At 53.2% G+C, this 15,054-nt stretch overlaps 1 protein-coding gene across 1 annotated transcript; it reads left to right on the top strand.

Moving 5' to 3' along the window:
* The first annotated feature begins 279 nt into the window (after positions 1–279).
* LOC136994109 (olfactory receptor 14A16-like) lies at positions 280–6,093 on the top strand. Its single transcript, XM_067310361.1, has 2 exons — positions 280–1,170; positions 6,043–6,093. Exons 1-2 carry the CDS (start codon positions 280–282, stop codon positions 6,091–6,093), a joined length of 942 nt encoding a protein of 313 aa, XP_067166462.1.
* Positions 6,094–15,054: the final 8,961 nt, after the last annotated feature.

The raw sequence follows: 15,054 nt of genomic DNA, 5'->3' as shown, positions 1-15,054 counted from the left end.
CCACCAAAGAACTGGAAATGTTTGTCACCTTCCTCCATTTACACCCCCCAGCAGAGCAGCACTGACTCCTCTGGAAATCGTTAGCAGAGGCCCCTGCTCTGCATGGCACACTCAGGCAGCACAAAGCGGAGCTAGAGGCGGGGAGCTGAACGAAGGTAAAGGAGAGAGGAAAAGTGGGAGGTTCTGTGAGGAAGGCAAAGGGTTTGTCTCGCAGAAGACTGCTCTAATTTGTCCCTGTCTTTTCCTCCTTGGACAGGCCCCCATGCCCAGCGTCAGCAAATGTCCAACAGCAGCTCCTTCAATGAGTTCCTCCTCCTGGCATTTGCAGATACGCGGGAGCTGCAGCTCTTGCACTTCTGGCTCTTCCTGGGCATCTACCTGGCTGCCCTCCTGGGCAACAGCCTCATCATCACAGCCGTAGCCTGCGACCACCACCTCCACACCCCCATGTACTTCTTCCTCCTCAACCTCTCCCTCCTCGACCTTGGCACCATCTCCACCACTGTCCCCAAATCCATGGCCAATTCCCTGAGCAACACCAGGGCCATTTCCTACTGGGGATGTGCTGCACAGGTGTTTCATTTTTACTTTCTCTTAGCAACTGAGTATTCTGTTCTCACTGTCATGGCCTATGACCGCTACGTGGCCATCTGCAGACCCCTGCACTATGGGACCATCATGGGCAGCAGAGCTTGTGTCAAAATGGCAGCAGCTGCCTGGGCCAGTGGTTTTCTCTATGGTCTCCTGCACACTGGGAACACATTTTCCATACCAGTGTGCCAAGGCAATGTTGTGGAGCAGTTCTTCTGTGAAATTCCCCAGATCCTCAAGCTCTCCTGCTCAGATGCCTACATAAGGGAGCTTGGGCTTCTGGTGGTTAGTCTTTGTTTAGCCTTTGGTTGTTTTGTTTTCATTGTGCTGTCCTATGTGCAGATCTTCACAGTTGTGCTGAGGATCCCCTCTGAGCAGGGCCGGCACAAGGCCTTCTCCATGTGCCTGCCTCACCTGGCTGTGGTCTCCCTGTTTATCAGCACTGAAATGTTTGCCTACCTGAAGCCCCCCTCCCTCTCCTCCCCACTTCTGGATTTGGTGGTGGCTGTTCTCTATGCAGTGGTGCCTCCAGCAGTGAACCCTCTCATCTACAGCATGAGGAACAAGGAGCTCAAGGACGCCCTGAAGAAACTGGTTCAACTGCTACTACTTCAGCAGCAATAAGCTGCCCATCTCTCCTCACAAGCGATTTCCAATTTACCTCGGGCAACTCTTGTGCTTTGGGCATTCTGTCTGTGATAACTATGTTTGCAAATGGCTGAATTCATCCCACTTCTCCAGCAGCACAGAGCCCATCTGTCTGAGCTAGAAGTCTACCGTAAATCTGTGTAGCACTGTGTCAGGGCTGGCCTCCCTGCCAGCATGTCTGCAATAAAAGGGGATTTCCTGAGGACAGTGCCTGAAGGTTGGGCTCTTCTTCCCAAGCTGGAGCCAGGAATGCGCTCAGGGAGTTGCACCCGAAAAGGCCCTTTGCTGTGCTTGGGTTTTCCTTGGGCTAAGGGGCATGAGCTCATAGGGTGATGTGTTTGGGCAGGAGGGCTGGAGTCAGCTGTAACTTGTGGGTGCCCAGTGTCCCTGGAGCAGGTGAGTGGTCAAGTGGTGTCTGCTGGGGACTGTCTGCCATATTACAGGGCTGGTGAGAGATGTCCATGCTTCTGGAAGGGAATATGGAGCCACCCCAAGAGCACAGGGGATCTTGTGGGACAGCATGTGCCTGGGATGGGCAGTGAGTGGAGATTCCCAAAACCAAGTGGAGTTCCCCAAAGGTAAAGGGCTAAACCGAAGAATGCACTGAATGAGAGCTCAGAAATCTCAGGCGAAGCAGTGGGGACCCAGCAGGCACAGGGAAGGGAAGGGAGTGTCCCTACCCACCCTCAGCCTGGTTTGCTCTGCTGGGTGGTCTGGGGAGAGGGCAGGGGAGGTGTGGAGAGCTGGGGAGGGGCTGAGATGGGCTGGAAAGGGCCTGGGAGAGGCAAAACGCCAGCAGGCAGCTCCTGCGTGTGAACAGCAGTGCGGGAGCACCCACCAGTGAGCTTGCAGGCAAATGCAGGTCTCCTGGAAAGGCATCAGGACATGGAGGGTGCAGAAGAGAAGAGCCCAGGTTGTTCCCTGTGTTGCATGGACACACTGGGGAAGTTGCCCCACGGCCATCGTCCTGGACCAGCCCCTCACATGGCCCCTTTCCACTGCTGGCTGCTCACCCCAGCTGTGGGGTGGTGCATGGCCAGCTCCGTCTTCCTGCAGGTCTCCATATCCCAATGGAGGGGAAAAGGCCAGCCTTGCATGGTCACTCTTCTGCACCAGACCCCAGCAGATCTGGGAGCACGGCTGTCTGCTAACAGCTGTGGGGGGTCCACCCGGACTGGTCAGGGGCCGGGTGCTTGGATCCCGCAGACTCTGGGGAATTATTTCATAATCATTGAATAATACTCCAGCCCTTTCCATGTTTGAGGTCTCTGTTTCCATCTCCAGCTGAGTTCTGGCTTTCCTCATTCCATCCCTGTGTGCATGGACAAGGTCTCAATGGTCCTCCTGGGCAGCCTGTCCCCCTTCCACATTCTGTGCTCTTTCCCCTGGCACCCTGAGAGCTGGTGCTGCTGCCAGGGCAGAGGTGGAAGATCACCCATAGCGGCTCCACAGGGAGCTCCTCGGGAAAATACTGTGCCTAGCCCAGACTCATGCCCAGGCCCAGCGAGGCAGAGGGGAGCTGCCCTCTCCCAAGCCACCCTGGCAGTGCACTGCACAGGTGATACCTTTGTGGCCAGCCAGGCTCCAGGTTCAGGCTGGATGCCAGCTCGAGGGCAGGAGCGCTGGGATTTTCATGGGCTTCCAGTGGTGAAGACAAGTGGGCATATGCAAGTGCAAAGGCTTGTGATTGGAATAGTCAGTGTGGGGCTGGTGAAGGCCCTCCCTCTGCTCCCCATGGGGAGGACAGTCCCCAGGCAGTGCTGAGCTTCACTTTGGCCACCAGGAGGGGAGCACAGGGCAGGGTGGAAGGGGCAGATGGAGCCCCTTGGGATGCATGATGGTTTTCTTACCCCTCTTACCCCCCCTTTCTTACCATCTTACTCCTGCTGCTGCCCCAGCCAGGCTCACTCTGCCCTGCCTGAGGAGCTCTCTTCCCTCTGCCAGCCATTTCGGAGCAGAGGCTGAGGAGCTGGAGGTGCCTCAGGCCAAGCTGTGCCAGCCCTGGGGAGCTGGCCCCGAGTACAGGGCAGGCCAAGTATCTTCTTGCGTGTCCCATCCTGCTGGGAGGGCAGCACAGGGACAGGGGAACAGCCTGTTCCTGCCCGAGGGCCGTGCGGGACCTTTTGGGAGAGAGGCAAAGGTGACAGCCGCTGTGCTGCAGCAGCACTGGCTGCGTCCCCTCCATGAGGTCCCTGCTGCTTCCCTGCCCACCCCTGCCCCTGCCCGGCCTGCTGCCCCCTCAATCCCAGCCCATGGCCCCTCTCCTGGCACCGTGGGGACCAGCTCTGCAGGCAGCAGCTCCCTGGCCATCCCCACCTCTCCCCACATTAGGGATCAAGCCCCAGCCAGGCAGCAGGACGCTAGCTCAGAGGCAGAGGAGGACGAGGGAGAGTGGGGCTGGACAAGGGCTCTCTCCCTCGCTCGCCAGAAATTCAGCCTGCAGGAAAGACAGAGCCTGTCTCTGTACCCAGTGTCTTCCCATTCATGGAGTCACAGAGGAGTTTCAGTGGGAAGGGACCTCTGGAGGTCTCTAGTCCAACCTCCTGCACAAAGTAGGGCTGCTTGGAGCCCTACAGTCTTGTCTGGAGATCGCTGGACTGTGCCTGACCCCGGTTACCATCCCCAAAACTGCTCTGCTCCTCTTCTCTGGGTACTGCAGGATGGCACCTCTTGTCGGTGGGGCACTGCCCTGCCTGCCTTGCTGGCACCCCTGGCTCCTGACTCCCCTTCCCATATGGAGCAGCCCCACTCTTGCTCCTCCCAACAACATCCTCTTTGTAGCAGGAACCCAGATGCAAATGGTGCTTAAACACTTGAGCTGGGATACAGAAACACTTGCTCTCGGAACTATGCATCATCAAATCAGACCCCAAGTGGCTGCCCTCACTTTTTCATTCAGCTGTTTGTCTGTGGGCAGTGTTAGGTGGGTAGGGGCTGAAATCTGAAGCCCTCCTTACACCTTTGAATTGGCTTTCAGGCAAGAGTTGCTGTGGGGATATGCGGTCACCTTTTGCGCCTACCACCTTCTCTGGGATCTGCTCAGATCCCAGCTTCCCTTGCCAAGGCTTTCTTGCCTGTAGTGAGGGGGCAGGTCAGAGGTAGAGATGGGGAGTCAGGTCAGCAGGACGGGCACAGGGTCAGGCCAGCACCCGAGAGGTGCAGGGCCAGGCACAGGCATGTGCACAGCATAACTCAGGCCAGGCCCAAGGACAAGGCGAGCAGCTCTCCAGCAAAGGGGAGGAGGCCCCGCAATGAGGCCGGTCACTCTCTGTCTCCCCTGCTCTTGTGTCCAGCAGATCCCCCTCCCTCTCTGCCTGCAGACCCTCCATGCCCACCCTGCTACCCAGGAGAGCATGAGAGCGCTGCCCTGCAGCCCCTCTGGCAGCTCCTGCTGCCCTGGAGACAGAGCCACCTGCTCTGAGCTGGTGCACAGAGAAACCTCTTTCTTATTCTCATTTGTTTCCCTTGTTTCCTTATTCATACCTGGGTTTAGTGCTTCAGCTTCAGGTTACTCCACCATGGACTGTCCCTCATTTTGTGAGGCTCCACTCACTGCCCACCCCAAGGCACATGATGTCTCTGGAGATCCCCTGAGCTCTCCTGGTACCTAACATTCCCCTCCAGAAGCATGGGCATCTCTAATCGCACTGTCACCTGTGGCACAGCCCTGAGCAGGCAATTCAGAGACCATTCCCCATCTCCACTGGCACTGCTCACCAAGAGATGAGCCCTGGATCCAGCCCTTGCTCCCTAACAGATCACTCTGGCACTCTGGGCTCATCCTATGGAGGCCACAGAGTTCACAAGCAGAGCAGAGGCCCTTTTGTGGTGCAGTTCCTTGGGTGTATTTTTGGCTCCATCTTTGAAGAAAGGCCTGAGTTCAGGCACATCACATACTGCATCCATTGGGGGCCCTGTAGAAGAGCACTACAGATCACTCTGAGTAATTTCAGTTGCAGGCCCCCCAAGGTGATCAGGGGCTGGAGCACTTGTCCTGTGAGGAGAAGCTGAGGGAACGAGTTTGTTCAGCCTGCAGAAGGGAAGGCTTTTGGAGCGACTCGGAGCAGCTTCCCAACTCAAGCTTGCCACCCATAGTGAACCAGGATTTTACAGGGATTCATGGCAGGAGAATGAGAGAATGAACTTAATGATGAAGGACTGCTTGTCCAGAATGGGCCCTCCTCACCATCTAAAACACCAGTTCACTACAACATGACTCCAATGAGTGTGATGCATGCGGGAAGTCATGGCATGAGGGTGATTGCACACCCTAACAGGCCTCAGGTCCTTTGCAGATCCAGGAAAATCCAGAAGGATTGGTAGGGCCTTCAACATCCCAGGCACGCATTTGTAAGGTCAGCTTTGTCCCTGTGGGAGGCTGAGGGAGCTGGGTTGGTGCAGCATGGAGAAGAGGAGGCTTTGGGCAGACTGAATAACAGCCTGCCCATCCCTACCGGGAGATCATCAAGAAGATGGAGCCAGATTCTTCACTGTTGTGCACCATGGGAGGATGAGGCCCAGTGGGCATGAGCTGAAAGAAGAGAGGTTCAGGCTGGGGATAAGGGCCAACGTTTTACCCATCCAAACAGTGAAGCACTGGGGCAGGTTGCCCAGAGGGTTTGTGCCATCTCCATCCTCAGAGGTTTTCAAGACCTAAATGACTGAAGGCCTCAGCAAGCTGGTTGGAGCTGATAGCTGTGCCTGCTGTGAGAAGGAGGTTGGGCTAGAGACAACCTGAGGTCCCTTCCAGCCTGAAGCATTTGGCATTTCTTTCTACCCCGGGTCTTCTCCTGTTGCCCTTAGGCAAAAGTCAGCTTCCCCATGGCCTTGGAAGTATGTGAGACAAAAGGATGAGCAGATCAACTGCATGTGTCTTGTGCTGCTCTGGTCAGAGTAGTTCAGATTCAGGACTGCTTGGCAGGTACCCCCACATAGCCCGGGGCTTTCATTTGCTTCACCTTTTCTTGCATTTTCCCTTCTTTTCCACCTTACAAGATCTTCTCCTTTACCACCCTGATCTCCTCCCATGCAGTCAGACCACCTCTCTTTACCCTGTCCCCATTGACCCTGCTTTTGCTGCCTTTGCACCTTCCTTTGCCTTCTCCGAGATGGTTGCCATGCTCATTTCCAGCATTGCCAGCACTTCCTTTAAAATACTACCCCCTTTATTATCTGTAGTGTCCTGCAGTTTGTCATGCTGTTATCCTTTGAGAGGCCTGGCAAGATGGCATGAGGCATCTGCACGCACACATTCAGAGCTGACAGAAAGGAGCTTGAGTGGAGAGGGAGCTGGAGAAGCTTGGAGATGAGGCCAACAGAAGCCTCGTGGAGTTGTGCAAGGGGAAGTGGCAGGTGCTGCCTTGGGGGAGTGACCCTGAGGAGAAGGGCCTGGACATTACGAGGGATGCCATATGAGCCTGTGGTGCGTGCTCACCACAGATGAGGCCAGCTGCATACGGGGCTGCATTAGGAAGCATCTGACCACCCAGACAAGGACAGTTACTATCCCCCCCCTCGACTCAGAACTGGCATGGCCACATCTGGAATCATGTGTGCCAGTGTGGGATGCCCAGTGCTGGAGGAATGGGGAGGACGTGGAGAGGGTCCAGAGGAGGTCTGCCAAGATGGTGCTTCTTGCCTGCAGCACATGACCTGTAGAGGGAGGCTGAGGGACGTGGGCTACATTATGCTGGTGAAGTGAAGGCTAAGGGCAGTAGAGGCCTTGTTTCCTCCTCCTGCCTCCCAGAGCTCCTGGGAGGTGCCATCTTGATGTCCCTAACTCAGTGTTGCACACCCCCACCCTCACACTGCCCCCCACAGAGAGGCCTGAGCAAAGTGTGAGGCAAGGGATCACCCTACCAAGGGGCTGGGTGTCACTGCTTGGCCATGTTGTATGATAAAAAACATCAAGGTTGACTTGGCATCAGAGTCACCTGCACATTTCCTTTGCCTACCTGCAATCAGGGCCTCCAACTTTCTGCTCTAATCAGCCTCTAGGGAGGCTCTGTGAGTAACAGCCCTCAGGGGGACCCATCAATGCTCCTAGAAGCTTTGGGATTGGCTTCTGAATTCAACTTCTTGAGAGCTTTGTTCAGTCTCCTCGCAGAATCTGACATTCATGGACTCAGCACCAAATACACCTGAGGGGGTCATTAAAATTCAAAAAGCCCTAACAAGCCCTGTTTATCCCCATAATTTCCTTTAGCACTTCAGTTCTCATGTGGCTAATTGGAGAGGTTTCAGGAGTGTCTTTACAAGAGGAAGATTTCAATGAGCACCTAAAAAAAAAAAAGGGAAGGGATTTCTGCTTGCAACGTTTTCTTTACTTTTCAGCTTACAGAATAAGTGATAGCCACATTCTCCAGCTCCTAGTGACTCAGAGGGTCTCCTAAGGAATCGTGATGTGTGATAAAAGCAGTATTTCTGACAGGAGACATGTACGAACAGCCTTGCTCCTCACCTCCCCAGCCCTGCCATTTCTCTCATCAGCCACTGGGGACCTACCTCACTCTTGTTAAAATCGAAGCTTTCTTCCACTTATGTCTGTAGCTGAATTTTACAGCCTCTCTGCACCAATTCCCACCTGCTTTCCTTCGAGAACTAGCTGCAAATAGACACAGAAGGCTTTTTCTTAATTGGGACCGAAAAAAAGTAAAACATGATGGAGTTGAATGAAAAACAAAATAAACTCCTAAACTGTGTTTCAAGTCCAGGCTGCCTCCAGGGAAGTGCCCTTTCCACAAGGGATAGCCTTAGTAGAAATGTTTTACACAGACTGATAGGAAAGGATAGAGGCAAAACCCAGTTAAGGCATTGTCTAAAGAGACCATCAGCCTCCTGAAGGATGAGGCAAGCTTTACACTCCCCGAAGCTCAGAGCAGCACCTAGAGAGAGCAGAGGTGTCTGAATGAATAAAGAGAAAGGAGAGAAGGAAAAGTGGGAAACAAGGGAAAGTGCCTATGTCCAGATAGACTGCTGCAAAGATGACTTTAGAAAGGATCAATTTAATCAGGACATGGGGAGATATGTGAAAGCTTACTGAGATTAAGTCCATAGCATAACAGACAAAGCAGTGGTACACCAGCTTGAGGGGTAGATGAAAATTTCTTCTCCTGAGATTCACAACCTTCCTGACAATTTCCATTATTTCATCACGGGAAAACATGGACATTTTTATTACAATGAGTCAGTCTCCAAATGCAATCCCATTGACTAATCAATTTGGCAGACAGGGTTTGTGCCTCTGGAGAAGTGGGATGAATTCAAGAATTTGTGTACAAATGACTATCACAGATAGAATGCCCAAAGCACAAGAGTTGCCCGAGGTAAATTGGAAATCCCTTGTGAGGAGAGATGGGCAGCTTATTGCTGCTGAAGTAGTAGCAGTTGAACCAGTTTCTTCAGTGTGTCCTTGAGCTCCTTGTTCCTCATGCTGTAGATGAGGGGGGTTCACTGTTGGAGGCACCACTGCATAGAGAACAGCCACCACCAGATCCAAAGCTGGGGAGGAGAGGGAGGGGGCTTCAGGTAGGCAGACATGACAGTGATGACAAAGAGGGAGACCACGGCCAGGTGAGGGAGGCACATGGAGAAGGCTTTTTGCCGGCCCTGCTCAGAGGGGATCCTCAGCACAACTGTGAAGATCTGCACGTAGGACAGTACAATGAAAACGAAACACCCAAAGCTAAACAAAGACTAACCACAACAACTCCAACTTCCCTGAGGTAGGTGTCTGAGCAGGAGAGCTTGAGGATGTGGGGAATTTCACAGAAGAACTGCTCCACAACATTGCCTTGGCAGAGTGGTATGGAAAATGTGTTAGCAGTGTGCAGGAGAGCATTGAGAAAACCAGTGCTCCAGGCAGCTGCTGCCATCTTGACACAAGCTCTGCTGCTCATGATGGTCCCATAGTGCTGCGGTCTGCAGATGGCCACGTAGCGGTCACAGGCCATGACAGTGAGAACAAAATACTCAGCTGAGATGAGAAAGTAAAAATGAAACACCTGTGCAGCACATTCCCAGTAGGAAATGGCCCTGGTGTTGCTCAGGGAATTGGCCATGGATTTGGGGACAGTGGCAGAGATGGAGTCAAGGTCAAGGAGGGAGAGGTTGAGGAGGAAGAAGTACATGGGGGTGTGGAGGCAGTGGTCGCAGGCTATGGCTGTGATGATGACGCCATTGCCCAGGAGGGCAGCCAGGTAGATGCCCAGGAAGAGCCAGAAGTGCAAGAGCTGCAGCTGCCGCGTATCTGCAAATGCCTGGAGGAGGAACTCATTGAAGGAGCTGCTGTTGGACATTTGCTGACGCTGGGCATGGGGGCCTGTCCAAGGAGGAAAAGACAGGGACAAATTAGAGCAGTCTTCTGGGAGACAAACCCTTTGCCTTTCTCACAGAACCTCCCACTTTTCCTCTCTCCTTTACCTTCGTTCAGCTCCCCGGCTCGAGCTCCGCTTTGTACTGCCTGAGTGTGCCATGCAGAGCAGGGGCCTCTGCTAACTATTTCCAGAGGAGTCAGTGCTGCTCTGCTGGGGGGTGTAAATGGAGGAAGGTGACAACCATTTCCAGTTCTTTGGTGGGGATAGGAGGGGGTTTGGGTTCCATGAGCTTAGTTAAGGAGTCTCAGGCCGGTGACACAGTGGGAATGTCAATATATTGATGCCCAGTGTTGGTATGGTGAGCACAGGTTAGAGACCAGTAATGGGAACCACACTGGTATTTTGATTGAACTTATATTGCAATTGCTCTATTTTACTAAGCGTAACTCACACTTGTATTGTGATTTCAGGATATGGCTGTGTCACTCTGCTAAATCAAAAATCCTGTGTAATGTCCAATATCTTCAAAGAATTAAATGTTGATATTCAACATTACACCGTCCATGTGTGGAATGCCTAAAAGAACCTGGTCAGGGAGAATTGGACTCTGACAAGCTCTGCTGCCAGCTGTCTTGGAAAGGGAAGATCCTGGTGCGGGATTCATCTCCCCCAGGCTTGCCCTCCTGAACAGAGGTGTTTGTATCTGAAGCAGCCACACCAGCTCCCATTCTAGCAAGGCAGGGAAACTCTCACGTGAAGGCAGCGGGTGCCCGACCCTTTCTGGATGTCTCCGTTCCAATGTGATAGATCCTCTCCTCACACCAATTTACCATCTGCTCTTCCTCTGTAGTGCAAGTGGGGAGTGACTATCTCTGATGTACGCATCCTGCAGCAGATTATATCTACCCCTTATGTGGAAAGACTGTCCAATATTTTGGCACCTATTTTCTCCGGAATATAATCTTCAGCAGAGGTGTCTGATTAGATATTGATTTAGCTTTTAGATACCTCCATCTCACTGTGGGAGCATTCTTTGACAGGGTAGAAATCTTTGGCATTTCAACTGCTCTGAGGATGAGCATCTGTGCATCCCAAGAGGAAAAAAGGGCTCACTGTGACTTTGTACAGAGTCACGGGATGTGGTCTGTCCATGAGTCTTGCCCCTCATGGCCTTGCGCTTGCACCTCACTCACCTAAAGGACACCCACAGTAACAAGTCCCTGCCCATCTCGCTGCCTGGAGCTCTCCCTGCTGGCAGCTCCTTCTCTATCCCAATGTCTTTTACCTGCTGGTGCTCACAGACACCATCCCACCCTCTGCACGCTCAGTTCTGCCCAACAGAAACCTACTGGGACAGCGCGCTGGGCAGAGGCATTGCTGTGCTCAAAGGTCCTGAGGAGCAGGTCAGAAAATCCCTGACAAGGCCATAAAGGTGATGCTGGTGCTGTCTGTAGGCTGAGGAGGGGTTGAAGGGGTTTGCTGAGCTTTCTCACAGACCTAGTGATCTCTGAGAGGGAAGGGTTGAGAGTCTCAGTTCCTTCCCAAAGCAGAAAACTCTTTCCTGCTTTTCCTCCTCCCCACATTAGCGACCTCAAAGCACACAGCCTAGAAGGAAAGCTCCTTCCCCTTCAAGTAGCCCCTGCCTTGACCTTCCTTTTGAAAAGTGCCCTCCAGAAATGTCCTCAGGGTGAGCTGGAGCTGTGAGCAGCCCTGACCCACGCACCACCCTCTCCACAGCAAACTCAGCCTGCCCTGACGGGCTCTCTCCTCCCACCCAGAGCTTCTCCCCGCAGCGCTGTGGGGAGTTTGCTGGGCAGGCTGAGTGCTGACCCTCGCAGGCAGCAGACTCACTGCCCGGGGCACACAGCACCCTGGGGTGCAGGAACACTGCTCTGAATGACAGCCCTGGCTAGACCTCTGGCACACCCTGGCTTCATACCCATGCAGCTCTCCCTGGCAGAAGGCAGCAGGACACCCTGTCCCTGGCATGCTGTGGCAGGGAATCCCCTCCTGCACTCTGGAGAAGTCAGGAGAGCAATCCTCAAGAAAACTCTCCGTTATGGGCTGGGTTTAGAAGACCCCTCCAGCAACAGCAGTAGCATTGCCCTGCAGCCACAGGCTTACCGTGCAAAGGGCTGTGAAGATTCCTCCCACAAGGAGCTCTCCTCTCGCCTCACACTCCACACTCCCTTTCACTTCTCTCTGCCTTCTCTCATGGAGGTCAGCAAGAGCAGGCAGTGCCCAGAGCCCTGCTGCTCTTGACAGGGGAGCTGCTCCTGCAAAGAGTTGTCTCCCAGCAGTGCTGCCACGTTGCCAGGAGCTCTCTCCGTCCCAGGAGCCTGCCTCTGCTCAGCAACAGTGGTTGAGCTGAAGGCGTGAATTTCTCTCTCCCTTGTGCTTCCTCCTCCTGGGACACGGTCACTGAAGTAGACTGAACTAATCATCTCTGGGCCTTTTCTAAAGAGTGGAGAGAGACCCATTGCAGCACTGCAATTTGTCTCATCAGACAATGGTCATCTAGGACACATGGAAATGTCCCCCTCTGGAAGACCCTATTCCCATCTCTTAACTAGGCAGGACACCTAGTAAAGGGGCAAGAAGGGAGTTCAGTTATCCATGGCTCAGGTATTGATTCAGACACGTCAATCTGTGCTTCTCATGCTGGTTTAGAAGCCCCTGGGATGCAGTGGGATTCAGATTCCTTCTGTGCACTCCACAAACACACAGGAGGTGGGATTCCCCTTTCACAACCTGGAGTGTGCACAACAAAGATGCCAGCATGCGAGCTCCCTCTCTGAGCTCCCATGATAATCACTGGAGAGGGAAGGAAGTAGCCAGCTGCCCACACACAAACACGTGGTGATATCTGAAGCGAGAGAGGTGGTCCAAGGCATATGCCAGTGTCTGCTGGCTCTGATGGAGCAACCATGAGACCCACATCCTTCTAGAGCATTAGGTGGTGGCCAGGTGCAGAATCTCCTTGGCCATCTGAAATGACATGAGATGCCTAATACTGCCAGAGCTCCACACATTACGAGGCTGAGGCACAAGCAGATCGCTACACTGCAAGCAGTTCATGTCATTCAGTGCAGGCACTAGATTCCATGATGCCTGGGGTGTCAAGCACAACCATATGTCTCCAGCACATACCACTTGGGACCTGCCTGTGTCCAAACAACTGAATCCCACTTCTGTCTTCAGGTGAAGTCCATCCCCTCTACATCCAAGTGTGCAGCAGAGAGCTGCACATCACACCAAGGGCTCTACTCATGACCCTGCACGCTTAACACCTTCTAGCTCTCCTCTCCCTGAACCTCTTCCCACTCCCACATCATATGAACTGGGACTGTGCTAACAACGACCACAGGGTGGTTGGATGGCAGGCTGTGCAGGCCCAAGAACTTTCTCAGGGGCACCTTCTCCTTCTTGGACATCGATTTACCTCCATCAAAGGTGCCAAGGTGCTGCAGAGGCAGCTCAGGCAGCAAACACCTCTCCTGCAATTCCTGCACAGCACAGCTCTTTTTCTCCCTGGCCTTGCGCACTGTAGGCCTTGCTCTCTTAGTGGGAACTTCCTTTCACCACTACATATGTTTCACCAGACTGCAGTGCTCTGATGGCATGGTGCAAGCTCTTCAGGATTGATTCTTAGGGCAGATGGATGATGGGGGGAATGCCCTCTATGTAGAGGGGCACCTGGGATTTGTGGAGCTCTTCCAAGGGAAGGACAAGGTGCTGGATGGGAAAAGGTGACTGAGCATGGGAGTAAGGGTGACCTTGCGATGGGAGTTACAGTTCACCCGATCAGGGCGAGGAAGTGGACGCAGGCTCCTTTAAGCAAGCTGAGGAAGTCTGTGGCACACAGGGCCTGCTGCTTATGGAGGGACTTTAATCCCCCTGGCATGCAGTGGAAGGGCAAAGCGCAGGGTGAAAGCAGTCCAGGAGGTTTCTGCAGGGTGTCACGGACACCTTCTTAGCACAGCTGCCAGATGGGCTAAGAAGGGTGATGCTCTCCTGCATCTGGTACTCGCAAACAAGGAAGAACTGATCAGGGAGGTGATCATCAGTGGAAACGCTGGCTGCAGGGACCATGAAATAGTGGAGTGCCACATCCTGAAGGCAGGGAGGAAGGACAGCAGCAGAGTACAGACTCGGGACTTCAGAGGAGCAGACTTTGGCCTCTTTGAGGACTGCTGGGGGATCCCATGGGAGTGAGCTCTGAAGGACACAGGAGCTCAGGAAAGCCAGCAGGCCATTAAGAACCATATCCTGGGGTGCATGAGGAAGAGTGTTGCCAGCAGGTTGAGGGAGGTGATTCTCCCCCTCTCCTCAGCCCTTCTGAGGCCACACCTGCAGTACTGTGTCTAGTTCTGGGCTCCTCAGTACAAGAGGGATGTGGCACTACTGGAGCAAGTCCAGCGGAGCGCTACAAAGATGATGAGGGGACTGGATCATCTCCCCTATGAAGAAAGGCTGAGAGAGCTGGGCCTCTTTAGCCTGGAGAAGAGAAGACTGAGAGGGGAGATTATTAATGTATGCAAGTATCTGAAGGGAGGGTGTCAAGAGGATGGGGCCAGACTCTTTTCAGTGGTGCCCAGCGACAGGACGCGAGGCAACGGGCACAAACTGAAACACAGGAAATTCCATCTGAACATGAGGAAATACTTCTTGACTGTGAGGGTGACAGAGCACTGGAACAGGTTGCCCAGAGAGGTTGTGGAGTCTCCTTCTCTGGAGATATTCAAAACCCGCCTGGACGTGATCCTGTGCAAGGTGTTCTAGGCGACCCTGCTTGAGCAGGGGGGTTGGACTTCGATGATCTCCAGAGGTCCCTTCCAACCTCAACCATTTTGTGATTCTCTGATTCTGTGAACAGCACCCACCAAGCGCAAAGGTGGTCTGTACCAATACTCAGTAAAAGCAGTGGACATCTCAGCACAACAGCTTGACTAAACAGTGTATTACTGTCTGGAAAGTAGGGTTGCTGTTCAGGAAGCCAAAGCTCCTCTAGGATAGACACTTGCAGGGGACGTCAAGGTGTCACAAAGGAGTGATGCACTTCACTTGTAAGAGGGAAGCAGCACTATGTTTATTGCAGTAAGTAGCGACTTAACAAAGTTCAGTTGTAAATAAATGATTTAATGAGGTTCGATTGGCAAGGTTCACTCAGTTATTTACTGCATGAAGGACAGGGTCAGATGCACTCGCAATGGAGACCCTCCCATTGAGTCATGGGATTCAGAAAGGACCCCCTTGCTTTCTAAAATCCTTTGGAGAGCAGCCTAGGTGCAGCTAGATCCAATCTTAGTCCCAGACTTGGTCAACAGTTCATGTCTAAAGGAGTGTGTGCAAAGGGGACCCTCCCATTGAGTCACGAGGTTCAGAAAAGACCCTCTTGCTTTCTAAACTCCTCCTCAGAGGAGCCTAGGTGCGGCTGGATCCAATCCTAGTCTCAGAATTGGTCAACAGTCGATGTCTAAGGGATTATGTGCACAATTAA

This window comes from Apteryx mantelli, chromosome 24 (genome assembly GCF_036417845.1).
Source record: "Apteryx mantelli isolate bAptMan1 chromosome 24, bAptMan1.hap1, whole genome shotgun sequence".
NCBI classification, from domain to species: Eukaryota; Metazoa; Chordata; class Aves; order Apterygiformes; family Apterygidae; genus Apteryx; species Apteryx mantelli.
The sequence above is the reverse complement of the archived record's forward strand: the minus strand, read 5'-3'. Positions and strand labels throughout refer to the sequence as shown.